Here is a 14,768-nt window from a genome sequence, read left to right on the forward strand (position 1 = left end):
GCCAGCCCGCTTTCCTCTCATGCTCCTGAAGACCAGGACCTCCTGAAGTCCAGCTGAGCATAAATCCAGACCGGGAGGCCCGCGGTGACTCTGGAGGAGCTCTGGAGGAGCTGCAGAGAGCCACGGCTCGGGTGAGGCGATCTGTCCGGAAGAAGCCGGTTCTGATCCGGGAGACCAGAACCTGTGAGAGGCTGCAGGTTCCGGGACCGAGGTTCACCTTCCAGCAGCACAGCAACCCCAGCCATGTTGCCAACGTGTTAGAGCGGCCTAGTCAAAGTCCAGAGCCACCTACAGCCAGGTGAAGCTGAAGACAGATGTTCCCAGGTGTTCTGCTTCTGGTTCTACAGAGTTCTGGCCCGGTGGAGCTGAGGGTGCATTTCCTCTCCAGGTCGGTCTGGTACCGGAGGTTGGAGCGAGCCGGTACCAGACCGACCTGTGAGAACTTTAGCTGCAGCTAACGGACTCGTCCAGAGGAAGTCTTCTCTCTCATTGGTCCAGCCGGGTCAGGTGATTAGCTCGGCACCGAACAGAACCTCCCAGCCCGCTCTGTCAGTTCTGTGTGGTTCTGAAGGCGTTGGTCCAAAGGTTTCTGAACTCCAGCTCCACTGCAGCTTCCTCCTCCTCCTCCTCCTCATCATCATCATCATCATCATCATCATCATCATTCTGCTGCTTCCATCTCTAACCTGAAGCCTCTGCAGAGGAACCAGCGCCATCCTCACCTCTTCAGAACCTTCTTCTCACCGCTGTGTTCTCTGTGCCTCCAGTACCGAGCGGACCGCCTCGGAACCTGAGCGTCTACAACGCCACCGTCTCCACGCTGACCGTGAAGTGGGACGCCGCTCCCGGTCCCGTCAAGAACTACAAGGTCACGTACCGGCCCATCGCTGGAGGAGAGCCGCTCTCTGTAAGTGTCTCCTCAGGGCCGGGTCCGGCTCGGTTCTGGTGGAGTTCTGGTGAAGACCGGGGCAGGTATCAGTTTTAGCCGGAGCAGGACCTCTGATCCTCCAGATGGTTCTGACCCAGAACCATCAGGCTAGAACCAGACGGAGAACCTTTGTCCAACTTTACGGCCCAGAAGCCTCAGTCATCTCCTCTGGACCTGCTCACTCCTGATCAGAACCTTCAGCAGAACCCGTGGGTTCTCAGCGGCGTTCTGTTCCTCCTGACCTTCTGACTTGTTCCCTGTGAACAGCTGCAGGTCGGAGGCAAGAAGACCAACGTGATCCTGCAGAAGCTGCAGCCGGACACGCCGTACGCCGTCACCGTGGCCGCCGTCTACCCGTCAGGAGAAAGCAGAGACATCTCAGGAGAGGGGAAGACCAGTAAGCATGAGCCAGAGCCAGAACCAGAACCAGAACCAGAACCAGCAGCTGCTGACTGGACGTTGGTCTGCAGAGCGTTGCTGCTTTGGTTTCTCTCCCATGCAGAAGGTCTCATGTGTGTTTTTGCCTGTGCAGAACCTCTGGGCGGCGTGAGGAACCTGCAGGTGCTGAACCCGACCATGACCACGCTGAACGTGCGCTGGGAGCCGGCGGAGGGCCGCGTCACCGAGTACAAAGTGCTTTATGCTCCGGCTGCAGGAGGAGCGGAGAGCATGGTAGGCCTGGTAGGAGAACCTGCAGCTGTTAGAACATCTGCTGGGTGAGAAGCTCAGAACCTTCAGCATCAGCTGTGGAGCCCGCCGGCCTGTTGGTCCAGTTAGACGCTGCGGCCTGCAGGAGGGGCAGCGGCTCTGAGGCTGAACGCTGAGCCCGGTCAGCAGCGGCTGATTTCTCTGCCTTGTTGTTGGAACCAGGAGAGCGTCTCAGCAGGAACCACCGCCACCATCCTGCGGGGGCTGCAGCCCGACACCCTCTACACCGTGTCGCTGGTTCCGGTTTACGCCGAGGGAGACGGGAGGAAGCAGTCTGAGAACGGGAAGACCAGTAAGCCCTCAGCCCTGTGCGGTCCAGGCTGCAGCAGCATGTGTGCTTCAGCCCGTTCTCACCCTCGCTCCTCTGCTCAGGGCCTCTGGGCGGCGTGAAGAACCTGAAGGTGACCGACCCCACCATGACGTCTCTGAACGTTAAGTGGGACCCCGCCGACGGCGCCGTTCGTCTCTACAAGGTCTTCTACGTACCGTCCAGCGGAGGACGAGAGGAGATGGTGAGAAGCTCCTGAAGCCTTCGTCCTCAAAGCCACCAGAAGAACTTTGCTAACCTGGTTTCTCTGAATCCGCCCCACAGGAGCAGGTTCCTGCAGGAACCACCTCCATCGTGCTGAGGAACCTGCAGTCCGACACGCAGTACACCGTGTCTGTGGTGCCGGTGTACCCGGCCCGGGAAGGCCGGCGCCAGTCCGAGGACGGAAAGACCCGTAAGCGGCTGCAGGACTCTGCAGGACTCTGGTCTGTCTGGTCTGTCTGGTCCACCAGAAGCTCTGAGTGACCAAAGATCTCGTCTTCTCTCTGCTCCAGTTCCTCTGAGCGGCATCAGCGGCATGACGGTGACCAACCCCACCATCACCACGCTCACCGTCAACTGGAACGCTGCCGACGGCAACGTCCAGGGCTACAAGGTCATCTACGTCCCCGTCAGCGGAGGCCTGGAGATCGTGGTAAGATCCTCATGAGGAGTCGACTCTGTGGACTAAACGTCTGCAGGTCCACCTCCAGTCCCTGAGCTGGAGATTCACTCAGGTTTGTTCAGGGAGCAGGAGGAAGCTGACAGAAGATAAAAGAGAAACATGAAGAGAAATCCAGAAGCAGAAGCAGGCGGTCTGCCTGTCGACTCTGCTGCGTCCTTCAGACTCGCTGCTTCCCTTAAACTCTGTTTTATGGCCAAACCTCCACTGCAGACATTTAGAAAGGCCGTTTATCAGGAAACTGTTTTCCTGCTTCCAGTAGAGCAGCAGTTCCTGTGTGGAGTGGGGGGGGACTTTTTTCTGGAACCTTTTTTTGTTCCAGAAAAAGGTTTAACAGGATCACTTCTACGTCTTCTGGCTTTAAGATGTGAAATCAGCTCCTGCACTCCCATTTAGTCGGCTACGTTGTTGGTCCAGTTAGCAGAAAAAACCAGAACCAGAACCAGAACCAGCAGCAGAAACCATCAGCAGCAGATCCAAGGCGTCTGAACTTGTTTCTGACGGTGCTCACTGCTGACGGGGGGGGCATTAAACAATGCTGCTTAATGGTTTTCAGCTCTGACAGTTTCTGCTGCAGGCTCAGAAACGCTCAGAGTGAGTTGAGCCTCCTGAGGAGCGCCGATCAAAGCCTCAGCAGGGATTCATGTCTCTGACGGGTTCATGACGGGATAATCCGCCTCGCCGCTGCCAGGCAGCAGCGCCGCTCTGGCTCAGGGATCCAGACGGCTGGCATCTGAGCCACGAGCACATCTGACGGCTAATCTGTCTGCCGGCGCTGCAGGCGGACGCTTCCACAGCTCCTGTTTGTCCTCTTAGGTTATTATTATAATTATTATAATTATTATTATTAGGTTAGGAGACAAAGGCCTGAGCTGAGACACCTGGGATTGTTGGTTTCACCAAATCATCGGTTTGATGCAGGAACGCCGTGTTGAGTTCAGAGCAGACGCTTTTCTCCGGTTCTCCAGGAGTTATTCTGCATCTCTGGTCTCATCTTGTCTGTCCTCATCAGGAACAAGTGTCTGAGAGCACCACCTCCACCGTCCTGCAGAAACTGCTGCCAGACACCAGCTACACCATCACCGTGGTCCCCGTGTACGCCGAGGGAGACGGGCCCAGCCTCAGAGACACCGGCAAGACCCGTGAGTACCCGGCTGTGATTGGTCGGCTCCAGAGCTCGCCATCCAACCAGGAAGTTCAGATAGAAAGCCTGACGGCCACCAGCGTCTTCTATGTGTTGCCAGGAAGTAAAAACTGGACTTCCTGTTTGGTTGCTTGGGTGCAAAGAAGCAAAAATGTTATATTCTTCCTAAATGTGGAGATCTGAAAGGTTTTCTCAGAACTTTCAGGTCCGTTTAGGAACCAGCCCTCCTCCTGCCTCTCTGGCTGGAACTAAAACCAGCGTCCAGGTCCTCAGAGGTCCAACCTGCCTGAGTCCACAGGCTGAATTACCTCCTGAGGAGAGAACCGGGTTCTCATGACCCGATTACAGGATCCCGGTTCCTCCCCCTATCAGTCCTCTAGAACCGGAGCCCTGCACGTTTAAACTGATTTATGTGAACATTAAGTTGACTTTTATGCAAAAGCATAAAAAGGTTTCTTCAGTCTGTTTCAGCATCTTTCATAAAGAACTGGAACGTAATGATGGACCTGAGGGAGCACCAGAACTTTTTCAGCCGTAGCTGTGGACGTGTTTGATGTTGGATCCGCCGCTGTGGATCCTGAGGTTCTGTCTCGGTTTGTTCTCAGGGCCGCTGGGGTTTGTGAGGAACCTGCAGGTGACGGACCCGACCACCAGCACCCTGAACGTGCGCTGGGAGCCGCCGGAGGGAAACGTGCGTGAATACATCGTGATCTGGGAGCCGACTGCAGGAGGAGAGCAGGATGTGGTGAGATCTTCATTCCTGACCTGATTCTCTTTGTTTGTGACGGTTCCTCTCCGTGAGTCCCTGAGGAAACGGTTCTGTCCGTCTGAACGTGGTTCTTCAGTTCACTGAGGCCTGGAGTCTCTGTGGTCCATCAGCTTTGCTGCCTCTGAACGACCTTCATGCATCTTCCTTTCCATTTCCTTCACACACACAGTCACACGGTTCTGTGTGTCTGGGTCTGTTCTGCCTCTGAAATTTAGACCTGCAGTTGGTCCAGTTCTCAGGTGGTTCTCCTCTCTCTGAAACTAGGACCAGGTCCCTGGAACCAGCACCAGCACCGTCCTGAAGAACCTGGAAGCAGACACCGAGTACACCGTCACCGTGGTTCCGGTCTACCCAGAGATGGAGGGAATGTCCATGTCTGAGAACGGGAAGACAAGTGAGTCCCGGCTGCAGGAACACTGCAGAAACTAAAAATAAGGATAAAAGTGTATTTTCTAGTGTTGGGCCGATGCCATTTTATGGCCCCGATACCCGATACCGTCTGTTTGAAACTGATGTGTATATAAATGAAGAACTGCATACTAATTAGGGTAGTGGAACTTTTTATTGCCTACCTGGAATCGGTGACAATAACTGAATAAACTTTTGGCTCTCAAAGGCCAAAATAGTGCAACATTAATGAAATTATAACATGTATAATAATAGTGCACTAATCTCTTTTTAACCCTGAGTTTTGGCTCTCTATAAAATAACTTCTATAACATGTATAACACTAGTCGGGAGAGAGAAGGCTGCGTTCAGGTGACATACAAACATCAAAATGGTATCAGTGCTTGTTTGTTGGTTCTCACCGATACCGATATCACCATTTTGGTGCTGGATCAGAAACCCATCCCGTACTGGTATCAGTGCAACACTAGTATGTTCCCTTAATTTGAGCATAAGAAGATAATTAGATAAACTACACTTGAAATAAGATGATGGAGATGAGTTGCTGCTATTTTAAGAGCAAAAATCTTTTTCTATTGGCAGAATGTTTAAACTTGCTGCTCAAATCAAGGACAAATAAACTCATTTCAAGTTTATTTTTAGTCATGTTTCTGCAGTGAAGGTCCGTTTGCACCAGAATGAATCATTAGATAAATGAGGCCAGCATGGCGGCGGGTCCAGCTTCTCCTCAGCGTCTCCAGGAGGAGTTCTGGAGGCAGCAGAGCATCAGCTAACGAGCTCCATAGCTTAACGAGAGTCTGCTGTCGCTCCTCAGACCCTCTGGGCGGCGTGAAGAACCTGAAGGTCATGGACCCCACCATCAGCACGCTGACCGTGCGCTGGGACCCGGCGGTGGGCAACGTCCGCAGCTACAAGGTGTTCTACACGGCGCAGCCTGGCGGAGAAGAGAAAGTGGTGAGGAGGACTGACGGGTCTGAGGGAACCTTCAAACCGCCGCGTGTCCGTCTGCCGGACTCACGCTGAACTATGTTTACAGGAGGAGGTTTCTGGAGGCACCACCACCACCATCCTGAGGAACCTGGACGCCGACACGCTCTACAAGGTGGCCGTGGTTCCTGTCTACCCCGACGTGGAGGGGATCCGGCAGGAGGACCAGGGAAAGACACGTAGGTGGACTGAGAGGACGAGGCTGGTTGGAGCGCTGGCAGCTGTTAGATGTTTGATCACGACTTTCTGCATCATGTATCTGTGATCACTGGATTCACAAAGCTGCTCTGTGATCACTGGATTCACAAAGCTGCTCCCGCCTGTTTCATCATTAGATCAAAGTTAAGAGAATCGTCTTCTGCAACTATTTCTACATGAGCTGGAGAAACGATTTAGAAAAAAATAATTTATCTTCTTGCATTGACAAGACCGGATCACTAGACCGGATCACTAGAATGGTTCACTAGACCGGATCACTAGACTGAGACACTAGACTGAATCACAAGACCGGATCAATAGACTGAATCACTAGACTGAATCACAAGACCGGATCACTAGACAAATCACTAGACCGGATCACTAGGCTTGATCACTAGACTGAATCACTAGAATGGTTCACTAGACCGGATCACTAGACTGAGACACTAGACTGAATCACAAGACCGGATCAGTAGACTGAATCACTAGACTGAATCACAAGACCGGATCACTAGACAAATCACTAGGCCGGATCACCGGATCACTAGACTGTATCACTAGACTGCATCACTAGGCCGGATCACCGGATCCCTAGACTGAATCACTGGGCCGGATCACTACACTGAATCACTAGACCGGATCACTAGACTGAATCACTAGGCAGGATCACTAGACTGCATCACTGGGCTGGATCAGTAGACTGAATCACTAGGCCGGATCAGTAGACTGGATCAGTAAACTGAATCACTAGACCACATCACTAGACTGAATCTCTAGACTGAATCACTAGACTGACCAACATGTCTCCAGGGACCAGCAGGGATTCTCCCTCTGGGGTTGTTCTTGTTGCTTCTTCGCCCTCGTTGCTGCTTGCTGAGATAAATCTGTTAGTGGAGCAGAAATTAATCCTTGAACAGTTTGAAACGTTGCAGCAGCTTTTCTAGAGGACTAAACTCCTGTTGAGACCAGACGGCACCAATCTTTTTATCTCCCAGCTACGCTGACAGATTTATTCCCAGCAGAAGAGCTCGTCCTGAAACACTTGAGCCACTTCAGGGTTGCTGTGAAACAGCCCGGGTGGAGACGGGCCGGGTCCAGTCTGCAGGAGCTCTGGTTCCGTTCATCAGCCGGCCTGCAGAGGCTGAAGCCTCAGAGCAACAGAGGAGTTGATCTGATGAAGCAGAAGGTTTAGGTGGAGCAGCTCCTCGTGGGGAGGACCTCTCTGGTGCCGTCCAGGTCCCATCTCACAGCTTTAGAGACGCTCCTGGTTTCTCCTGAGGAGGCGGCCCCGCCCGCCTGGCGCGCCCTGCAGTAGAAACCAAACAGCTCAGGTGACTCTCCTGTCTTTCAGAGCCTCTGGGCGGAGTGAGGAACCTGCAGGTGAGCGACCCGACCGTCAGCTCGCTCAGGGTCCGCTGGGAGCCGGCCGAGGGCGACGTCCGCACGTACCGAGTCAGCTACGCGCCGGCAGCCGGAGGAGCCGAGAGCACGGTCCGTCTGACGGTTCTGCCAGAACCCGCCGTTTACTAACGCTCACTCTGTTCAAACATCTGGCTCCAGATGTTCTGGTTCTGGAGAAACCCAAACCGACTCGCGCTGTCTCCCTGCAGACCCAGGTGTCCGGCCTGACCACCAACACGGTTCTGAGGGAGCTGAAGCCCGACACGCAGTACCGGGTCACCGTCACGCCCGTCTACCCGGACGTGGAGGGCAAGCCCATGTCGGAGGACGGCAAAACCAGTGAGTTGGGCCCACCTGGGAGTTCTGCAGAACCTGAACCGGGCCGGTCTAACCGCTGGGCGCTGTGTCCTCAGAGGCGCTGGGCGGCGTGAAGAACCTGCAGGTGAGCGACCCGACCACCAGCTCCCTGAAGGCGCGCTGGGAGGCGGCGGAGGGCAACGTGCGCCAGTACCGCATCTTCTACGTTCCTGCAGCCGGAGGCGCCGAGGACATGGTGAGAACCGGGTTCTGGTCCGAACCCCCGCTGTACCGCTCTGGTTCTGTTCTGGTTCCTGTGGAGCGTGAACGCTGGAGGAGAAGAACCTGAAGCAGAAAGGTTCTGGTTCCAGATGTTCTGAGCAGTGCAGGATTCAGAGTGGGTTCTGCTCGGGTCCCAGCCGACCAGAACCGACCCAGCTGAAGCCTGTGTTTGTTTGTGGGGAACAGGAGCAGGTGTCGGGCGGAACCACCTCCACGGTCCTGCGGAACCTGCTGTCGGACACGCCCTACACCGTCACCGTGGTTCCGGTCTACCCCGAAGGAGAAGGGCTGCGTCAGTCCGACAACGGGAAGACCCGTAAGTACCGGCCCGGTTCTGATCCGAGCTCTGGGTGTGGGCAGGGCTTCCTGCTGGACTCTCTGGTTCCACAGAACCATCAGAACAAAACTGGTTCTTCTGGGTTTCTGTCTCTCTGCTTGTGTTTTTGCAGGTTTTGTCTCGGTTCTGAACAGAACCGTTTAGTAGAACGCTGAGTGGACCCGTCCGTCCTGTTCTGGTTGGACCGGGTTTTGGTCTCCATGCAACAGAAATTAATCTTTAATGTTCTCCATCGTGTTCTGGTCCATTACGGACCAGAACCAGACCTTCATGGAGTACTGTCACCTGCGGACCGGGCCAGAACTCCTCAATCACAGAACCCGTTATCGTTAACGAGCTTTTCACGGCTCTGGATCCTCGTGGTTCCACGGTTCTGGTTCTCTGCTGAGACCCAAAGCTGGGATTGGGTTCTGTTAACAGAACCAGTTACAGAACCAGTAACAGAACCAGTAACAGAACCTGTCAGGTTCCAGTTTCACGGCTCTCAGCAGTGACCGCAGAGCGACCTGGAGGGGTCGCAGAGAGGAGAACATCCCAGCAGGTCCAGCCCGGCAGGTCCGGCCCAGCAGGTCCGGCCCGGGCCCAGAATGACCAGAACCAGGAGCTGTGGGGGGGAACCCAGCTGGGTCTGAGAGTTCTGCAGCGACCCAGAAGCTTCCGCTGGAGTTCTGAGATGTTTCTGGTCTGATGGGCAGTACCGGTGTTTATGGTACCAGAACTGGAGCAGCGCTGATAATCGGATCTCTGCGGGACATCAGAGACCGGGAGGTTCTGCTAAATGGACCCAGAACCCACAGCGTCTGATTTCCTCCTCAGCGGAAAAGCTGCAGATGCCAGAAGATCTGCACATCTGCTCCGAGTTAGGATGCAGGAAGTCCGCCTCCTCGTCTGCTCCAAGCAGTTCTGGTTCTGGTTCTGCATCCTGGTTCTGATCAGAGAACCAGCGGTTAGATTAACCCCAGAACCTGCAGTAGAACCACAGGTCTCCTCCAGGCTGAAGGTCTGCTGACGTTCCCTGGTGCTGAGGAACCCGTCGGCCCTGGAGGAGACCCGTGGTTCTCCCTGGTTCTCCGTGGTTCTCCTGGTTCTCCGTGGTTCTCCTGTGGAACCCAGAGTCGGGGAGTGGTGGCCTAGTGGTTATTATTATTATTATTATTATTATTATTATTTATACTCCTGGTCTCTTCCCCCCCCCCCCCCCCCCCCCCCCCCCCCCCCCCCCCCCCCCCCCCCCCCCCCCCCCCCCCCCCCCCGTTCCGCTGCAGTTCCCCGGACCCCGCCCAGGAACCTCCAGGTGTACAACCCGACCCCCAGCAGCCTGAGCGTGCGCTGGGAGCCCGCCTCAGGTCTGGTGCAGCAGTACCGGGTGGCCTACGCGCCGCTGAGCGGAACCAAGCCCACAGAGTCGGTGAGTTTCAGCAGCAGCAGGCTGAAGAGCAGAACTCTGCTCCAACTGAGAGGTCAGAACCGGGCCAGAACTGTTCTGGAAGCCAGATAAACGGGATCCAGTTTCCTTTAATTAGCTGCTCATTAGCTTATCTGATGATGATGAAGATGATGATGATGATGAAAGGCCTCCTTCATGTCGTGTTTTTCCAAATGTCTGAAATTCCTGCGGAACAATCAGTTCATCGGTTCTGCTATAAACCCATAATGTTCCCCGGCGTCTGGACGGGGCAGAGGACCAGAACCGGTCCAAACTCCTGCCTGTTTATGGAGGTTTATGGAAGCAAAATGATCGTTTCTAAGAATCTGAAAGGTGCGGCATGCATTTGTTTTGGTTTCTACTAGACCCAATTAAGCATTAACTCAGAAGACGCTTCATCTCAGCAGAAATCCATCAGCTCTCTGAAGGTCCGGGCTTTGACTAGGCCGTTCTAACATGAATCGCTCTGGTCTAAACCCGTTAGGGAGGTTCTCCACCTCAGGCTCAGGTTCTGGATTTATCTCCATCCAGCTTCCCTCAGCATGACGCTGCCACCGCCGGGCTCAGGGTGGCGTGCAGGTTCGGTTCTGATTGGACCAGCTGGCGTCCCTGCAGCTCCTCCACGATGCTGGGTTCTCTCTGATGTTCTCTGCAGAACCTCTGAGGCCAGAACCAGAACATGTGTGGTTGCTGATTTACCAGAGAGAAACGTATTAATGGGTATCTGGACGGCTTGGAAAATCTGACCCAACAGAACCCAACAGAACCCAACAGAACCTACAGACGACAGTCAACCCTTCTGCTCCCCTAGAGACTCCAGGTTCACAAAATGTGGATTTAGAGGCTGAAAGGTGGATTTTACAGGATATTTCTGCTTTAAAGTGGGTTTCTGGTCCAAACGGGTCATCAGTGGAGGCTGCAGCTCATTCTATGCTTCAGAGCCGGGTCCGCTTTCATTCCAGAACATCAGGATTTATTTGGGTCCATCTGCATCTCTGTGTTCAGGTGAACCTTAAAGTTCTGGTCAGCTGGTTCTGCGGTCCTCCCACCGAGCCTTAACCGAGCCTCCTGGGCCTGGAAGGGCTTCCAGTTGTGGGAACCGAGCCACCGGCCGGGTCCGAGTCCGGCGGGCCAGAACCTTTTGTTCTGAACTCACTGAGTTCCAAAAAAAGTAAAAAACAAAGCAACTGGACTTGTTTTCCGTAGTTGAAGACGTTTCGCTTCCTCTCCAGGAAGATTTCTCAATTTAAAAAGTCTGGAGTAATGATGAGTACCAAGCTTTATACTACTGCCTAACAAAGGCCTGTAATGGCTTAGATAAAATGCAGATTCAACAGAAACAGAATCACTCCTCTGTAACGAGGAGTCGTTAGGCCTGGCTTAAAGGAGCGATGTTTTATGTTCAATGTAATGACTTAATAAACGTTTAATAAACACAGTTAAATTTAACCAGCTGTGTTTTGGCTTCTCCTTAAAGGTTCTGGTTCCAGGAACCATCACCAACGCCTACCTGGACAACCTGATCCCAGACACGCCCTACTCCGTCACCGTCTCCGCTCTCTACGCCGACGCCGAGGGAGCGCCAGTCAAGGGCGACGGCAAAACACGTGAGAGCGACGCCCGAGGCCGACCCGGCCCAGTCCGGATCCCAGAACCGGTCCAAATGTTTCCATATGGAGACGGGCCGCCCTGCAGGAAGCAGATACGGCCGCTGATACGGCCGGTACCGCCAGATCCAACTGGTTCTGGTTCCTGAAACCCAAATCACTGCAATGACGATAAAAATGAATTAGTGGGTTAATTGATCTGATCAGGACAAACATGGAGGGTGGGTCTATTTAAAGGGACGCAGCCTGGAAATAGGCTGGTTTAGGTCATTTTTAGGTTAGTATAACTTCTGAGTTTGTTGTTTTATTATCTGGAAGATGATAAAACTGTATAAAAAAAGTTAAAATAGACACATTATTGTCTGTTTTTACTCTTCACCGTGTGATTTAGCTGTTACAGAATAAAGCTGTAAACCTTTAAAAAACTATTTATAAAAACCAGTCCAGATCCACCAAGTCTAGATAATATATATCTATATCTGTGACAAAATGTAAACTAATTATAGTTTATACATCTGTGGGCAGTTTACACGTATTTTCATAAAAGTGTGACCAGGGATCTATTAAAGCTGCTCAGCTGGCACCAAAAGGTTTAATGATGGCAGAGGATTAATCATTTTTATACCTAGAACAGGAGAACCAGAAACGTTTTATTTCCACCAGTGATTTATATATTTATATAAATATATTCATATATTTTCTATAATGTGCGTTGTGTGGATAATGGATGCGGTCGGGTCTCCTTCCTGCAGCGTCAGACGCCTGATGGAGGCTGTGGAGGTGCTGCTGATGTGGAGGTTCTGCTGATGCGTTCTCATCCTCCGTTCTGTGTTCCAGTTCCCCGCGCCGGGCCCAGGAACATGCGGGTCTACGACGCCACCACCAGCACCCTGACCATCGCCTGGGACCACGCCGAGGGGCCCGTCCGCCAGTACCGCATCGCCTACGCCCCCATGACCGGAGACCCCATCACTGAGTTTGTGAGTTCATCTCTGGCTCCTTCTCCAACATCCACAGAACCCGTGGAACCCGTGGAGTGGAAGAGAACTTCCAGAGGCGGTGCTGATGGAGGATGATCAGTTAGCTCAGAGGAAACGGCTCCACGCTTTCAGAACTCTGACGTGTGATGAAGTCAGAGCTTCAGGCTGTTCTGTGTCTGTTTTCACGCTCTGCCTGCAGAGAGACGCGTGTTTTAGTTCTGCATGAACTCTGGTGACGTTTCCACTAAAGCATGCGCTGAAATCATCGCTCAGGACTCCTCCGCCGCATGAATCACCGCTTAGAGAGGCTAATTACAGGTTCTGTTAGACAGACAGCGTCACGGCCCGATTAATGGTTCTGCTGCGCACGGCTCTTCCTGCCCGCTGGGCCTGGAGCCCAGAACCCAGGAGCAGTTCTGGGCTCCGGGTCTCAGCTGAACCTCTGAGGAACCACGGGTCCTCAGTGATCTTCATCCATTCCTCTAAGGAACGTCTGCAGCAGGAACCTTCCATAAGAGCAGAACGTTTATAAGCTGAGATGCAGAAGAAGACCCTGACCATCCACAGACCCCTCCTTCTGCTGCTGCACCAGAACCCACAGCAGAACCGGATCAGAACTTTAGTCCAAACATGGAGTAAATCTCACAGACTGTTGGCACCTATTATTATTATTATTATTATTATTATTGTTATGGATGTTTATGATGGAGCAGGTCAGATGCTCGGTTCTGTGGAAATGAGGGAACCGGGTCAGGAACTGAACAGTAAAGTTCTGTGTTCTGGTTCTGCAGACGTTCTGAACATCTGTCAACATTTTTCTTTTTGTGAAAATGAGCCAAAGTCCATTTTAATCAGGAAGTTTAATCATTCAGACAGAAAAAGGTTCTGAACAAAGAATGGATCACTGTCGGGTCGGGAAAGAACTACTTAACCAAAGGCTCTCCCCTTTTCTTTTGTCAGCGCTTTAAGGCTGAATATCTGAATAACTACTGGTTCTGATCCGATTCCCCAGTATTTTTAGATTCATCTTCAACTGATTCCTGAATCTGGTCTGGTTCCTTGTTTTAAAGATTCGTGACTCTGAACAGATTCCTGATTCTGAACAGATTCCTGACTCTGAACATATTCCTGAGTCAAATTAGCTTCCTGATTCTGAACGGGTCTTTTGTTGATTCTGGGTTAATTTTAGCTGAATATCGGTTCTGTGCCGACCCGACACCGGTCCATGTCTTAAAGGAGCATAGTGCCAGAACATTTGCAAAAGTCTGCCCCCGCTGGCGACAAGTGGTACTGACAGCTGTGGGAGAAGAGGTAAAGCACCTGCGGCTGCACAGCTGTTTTGTTTAGAGGTGAGATGCTTTCTGAAATAAGAAAGTTCTAAATATTGAAGTTAACTCGTATTTTCTGGCTAACGCATCGTTCACGGCGGAGACTCAACAAAGCAGCAGGAGAACGAGAACGTTCAGCGCGTCACGCATGAATGACTAGAACTGATGAGCGGACGGCCGCCTCGGCTCCAGCAGCCCTCACATCTCGCTTTCTTCCTCCTCGTGTCTCCAGACGGTGGTTCCAGGGAACAGGAACAACGCCATGCTGCAGAACCTGTCCCCAGACACTCCCTACAACATCACCGTGGAGGCCGTCTACGCCGAGGGGCCCGGAGGCTCGCTCAACGGCAACGGACGCACAGGTGAGGCTGACGATGGAGCAGCAACCTGACTGACCCGGGGTTTCCCACCCGGCTGCTCAGGGAGCCTGGCCTGCATGTTCTAGATCAGAACCCTGAACGGGTCAGAACCCTGAACGGGTCAGAACCATGAACGGGTCAGAGGAGGCTGCTAGTGTCTCCAACATGGACACCGCGGTTGTGAAGCTTCTCCAGAGGGACGCAGCAGACATCACACGTGTCTGGAGGGTTCCTTTGGAGGGCCCAGTCCCATCTAGAACCCGTGTAGAACCTAAGCAGAACCCAAACAGCTCCTGCAGTGGTTCTGGTGAAGGCCACAATTATTCATACCCCCACAGATCTGGGGCTGAATTGATTTGTTTCAGTGGTTTGTCTGACTGGAAGTGGTGTTAAGGTTCTGGAGCTAGAACCCTTAAGGTTCTGGAGTTCTGGCAGAGAACCCTAAGGTTCTGGAGTTCTGGCAGAGAATGAGATGTCTGGAGAGCTAAAGATTAGGGTGATGGTACGGAGGGCTAAAGATTAGGGTGATGGTACGGAGAGCTAAAGATTAGGGTGATGGTACGGAGAGCTAAAGATTAGGGTGATGGTACAGAGGGCTAAAGATTAGGGTGATGGTACGG

General features: G+C 52.9%; 1 protein-coding gene across 8 annotated transcripts in view; it reads left to right on the plus strand.

Moving 5' to 3' along the window:
• col12a1b (collagen, type XII, alpha 1b) overlaps positions 1-14,768 on the plus strand; it is a 100,280-nt gene that overhangs the window by 57,238 nt on the left and 28,274 nt on the right. For 6 of the 8 annotated variants that reach the window (XM_036130588.1, XM_036130589.1, XM_036130592.1 and 3 more), the window contains 20 exons: positions 768-907; positions 1,196-1,325; positions 1,461-1,609; positions 1,799-1,928; positions 2,009-2,148; positions 2,229-2,358; positions 2,459-2,598; positions 3,638-3,767; positions 4,375-4,514; positions 4,803-4,932; positions 5,761-5,900; positions 5,983-6,112; positions 7,483-7,622; positions 7,742-7,871; positions 7,946-8,085; positions 8,298-8,427; positions 9,714-9,856; positions 11,352-11,481; positions 12,319-12,461; positions 14,022-14,151. In XM_036130588.1, coding sequence (XP_035986481.1) covers positions 768-907; positions 1,196-1,325; positions 1,461-1,609; positions 1,799-1,928; positions 2,009-2,148; positions 2,229-2,358; positions 2,459-2,598; positions 3,638-3,767; positions 4,375-4,514; positions 4,803-4,932; positions 5,761-5,900; positions 5,983-6,112; positions 7,483-7,622; positions 7,742-7,871; positions 7,946-8,085; positions 8,298-8,427; positions 9,714-9,856; positions 11,352-11,481; positions 12,319-12,461; positions 14,022-14,151 — 2,715 coding nt within the window. The remainder of the gene's footprint in view (positions 1-767; positions 908-1,195; positions 1,326-1,460; positions 1,610-1,798; positions 1,929-2,008; positions 2,149-2,228; positions 2,359-2,458; positions 2,599-3,637; positions 3,768-4,374; positions 4,515-4,802; positions 4,933-5,760; positions 5,901-5,982; positions 6,113-7,482; positions 7,623-7,741; positions 7,872-7,945; positions 8,086-8,297; positions 8,428-9,713; positions 9,857-11,351; positions 11,482-12,318; positions 12,462-14,021; positions 14,152-14,768) is intronic. The other 2 variants (XM_036130586.1, XM_036130591.1) reach the window with 1 other exon arrangement.

The sequence above is a fragment of the Fundulus heteroclitus genome, unplaced genomic scaffold (assembly GCF_011125445.2).
Source record: "Fundulus heteroclitus isolate FHET01 unplaced genomic scaffold, MU-UCD_Fhet_4.1 scaffold_36, whole genome shotgun sequence".
NCBI classification, from domain to species: domain Eukaryota; kingdom Metazoa; phylum Chordata; class Actinopteri; order Cyprinodontiformes; family Fundulidae; genus Fundulus; species Fundulus heteroclitus.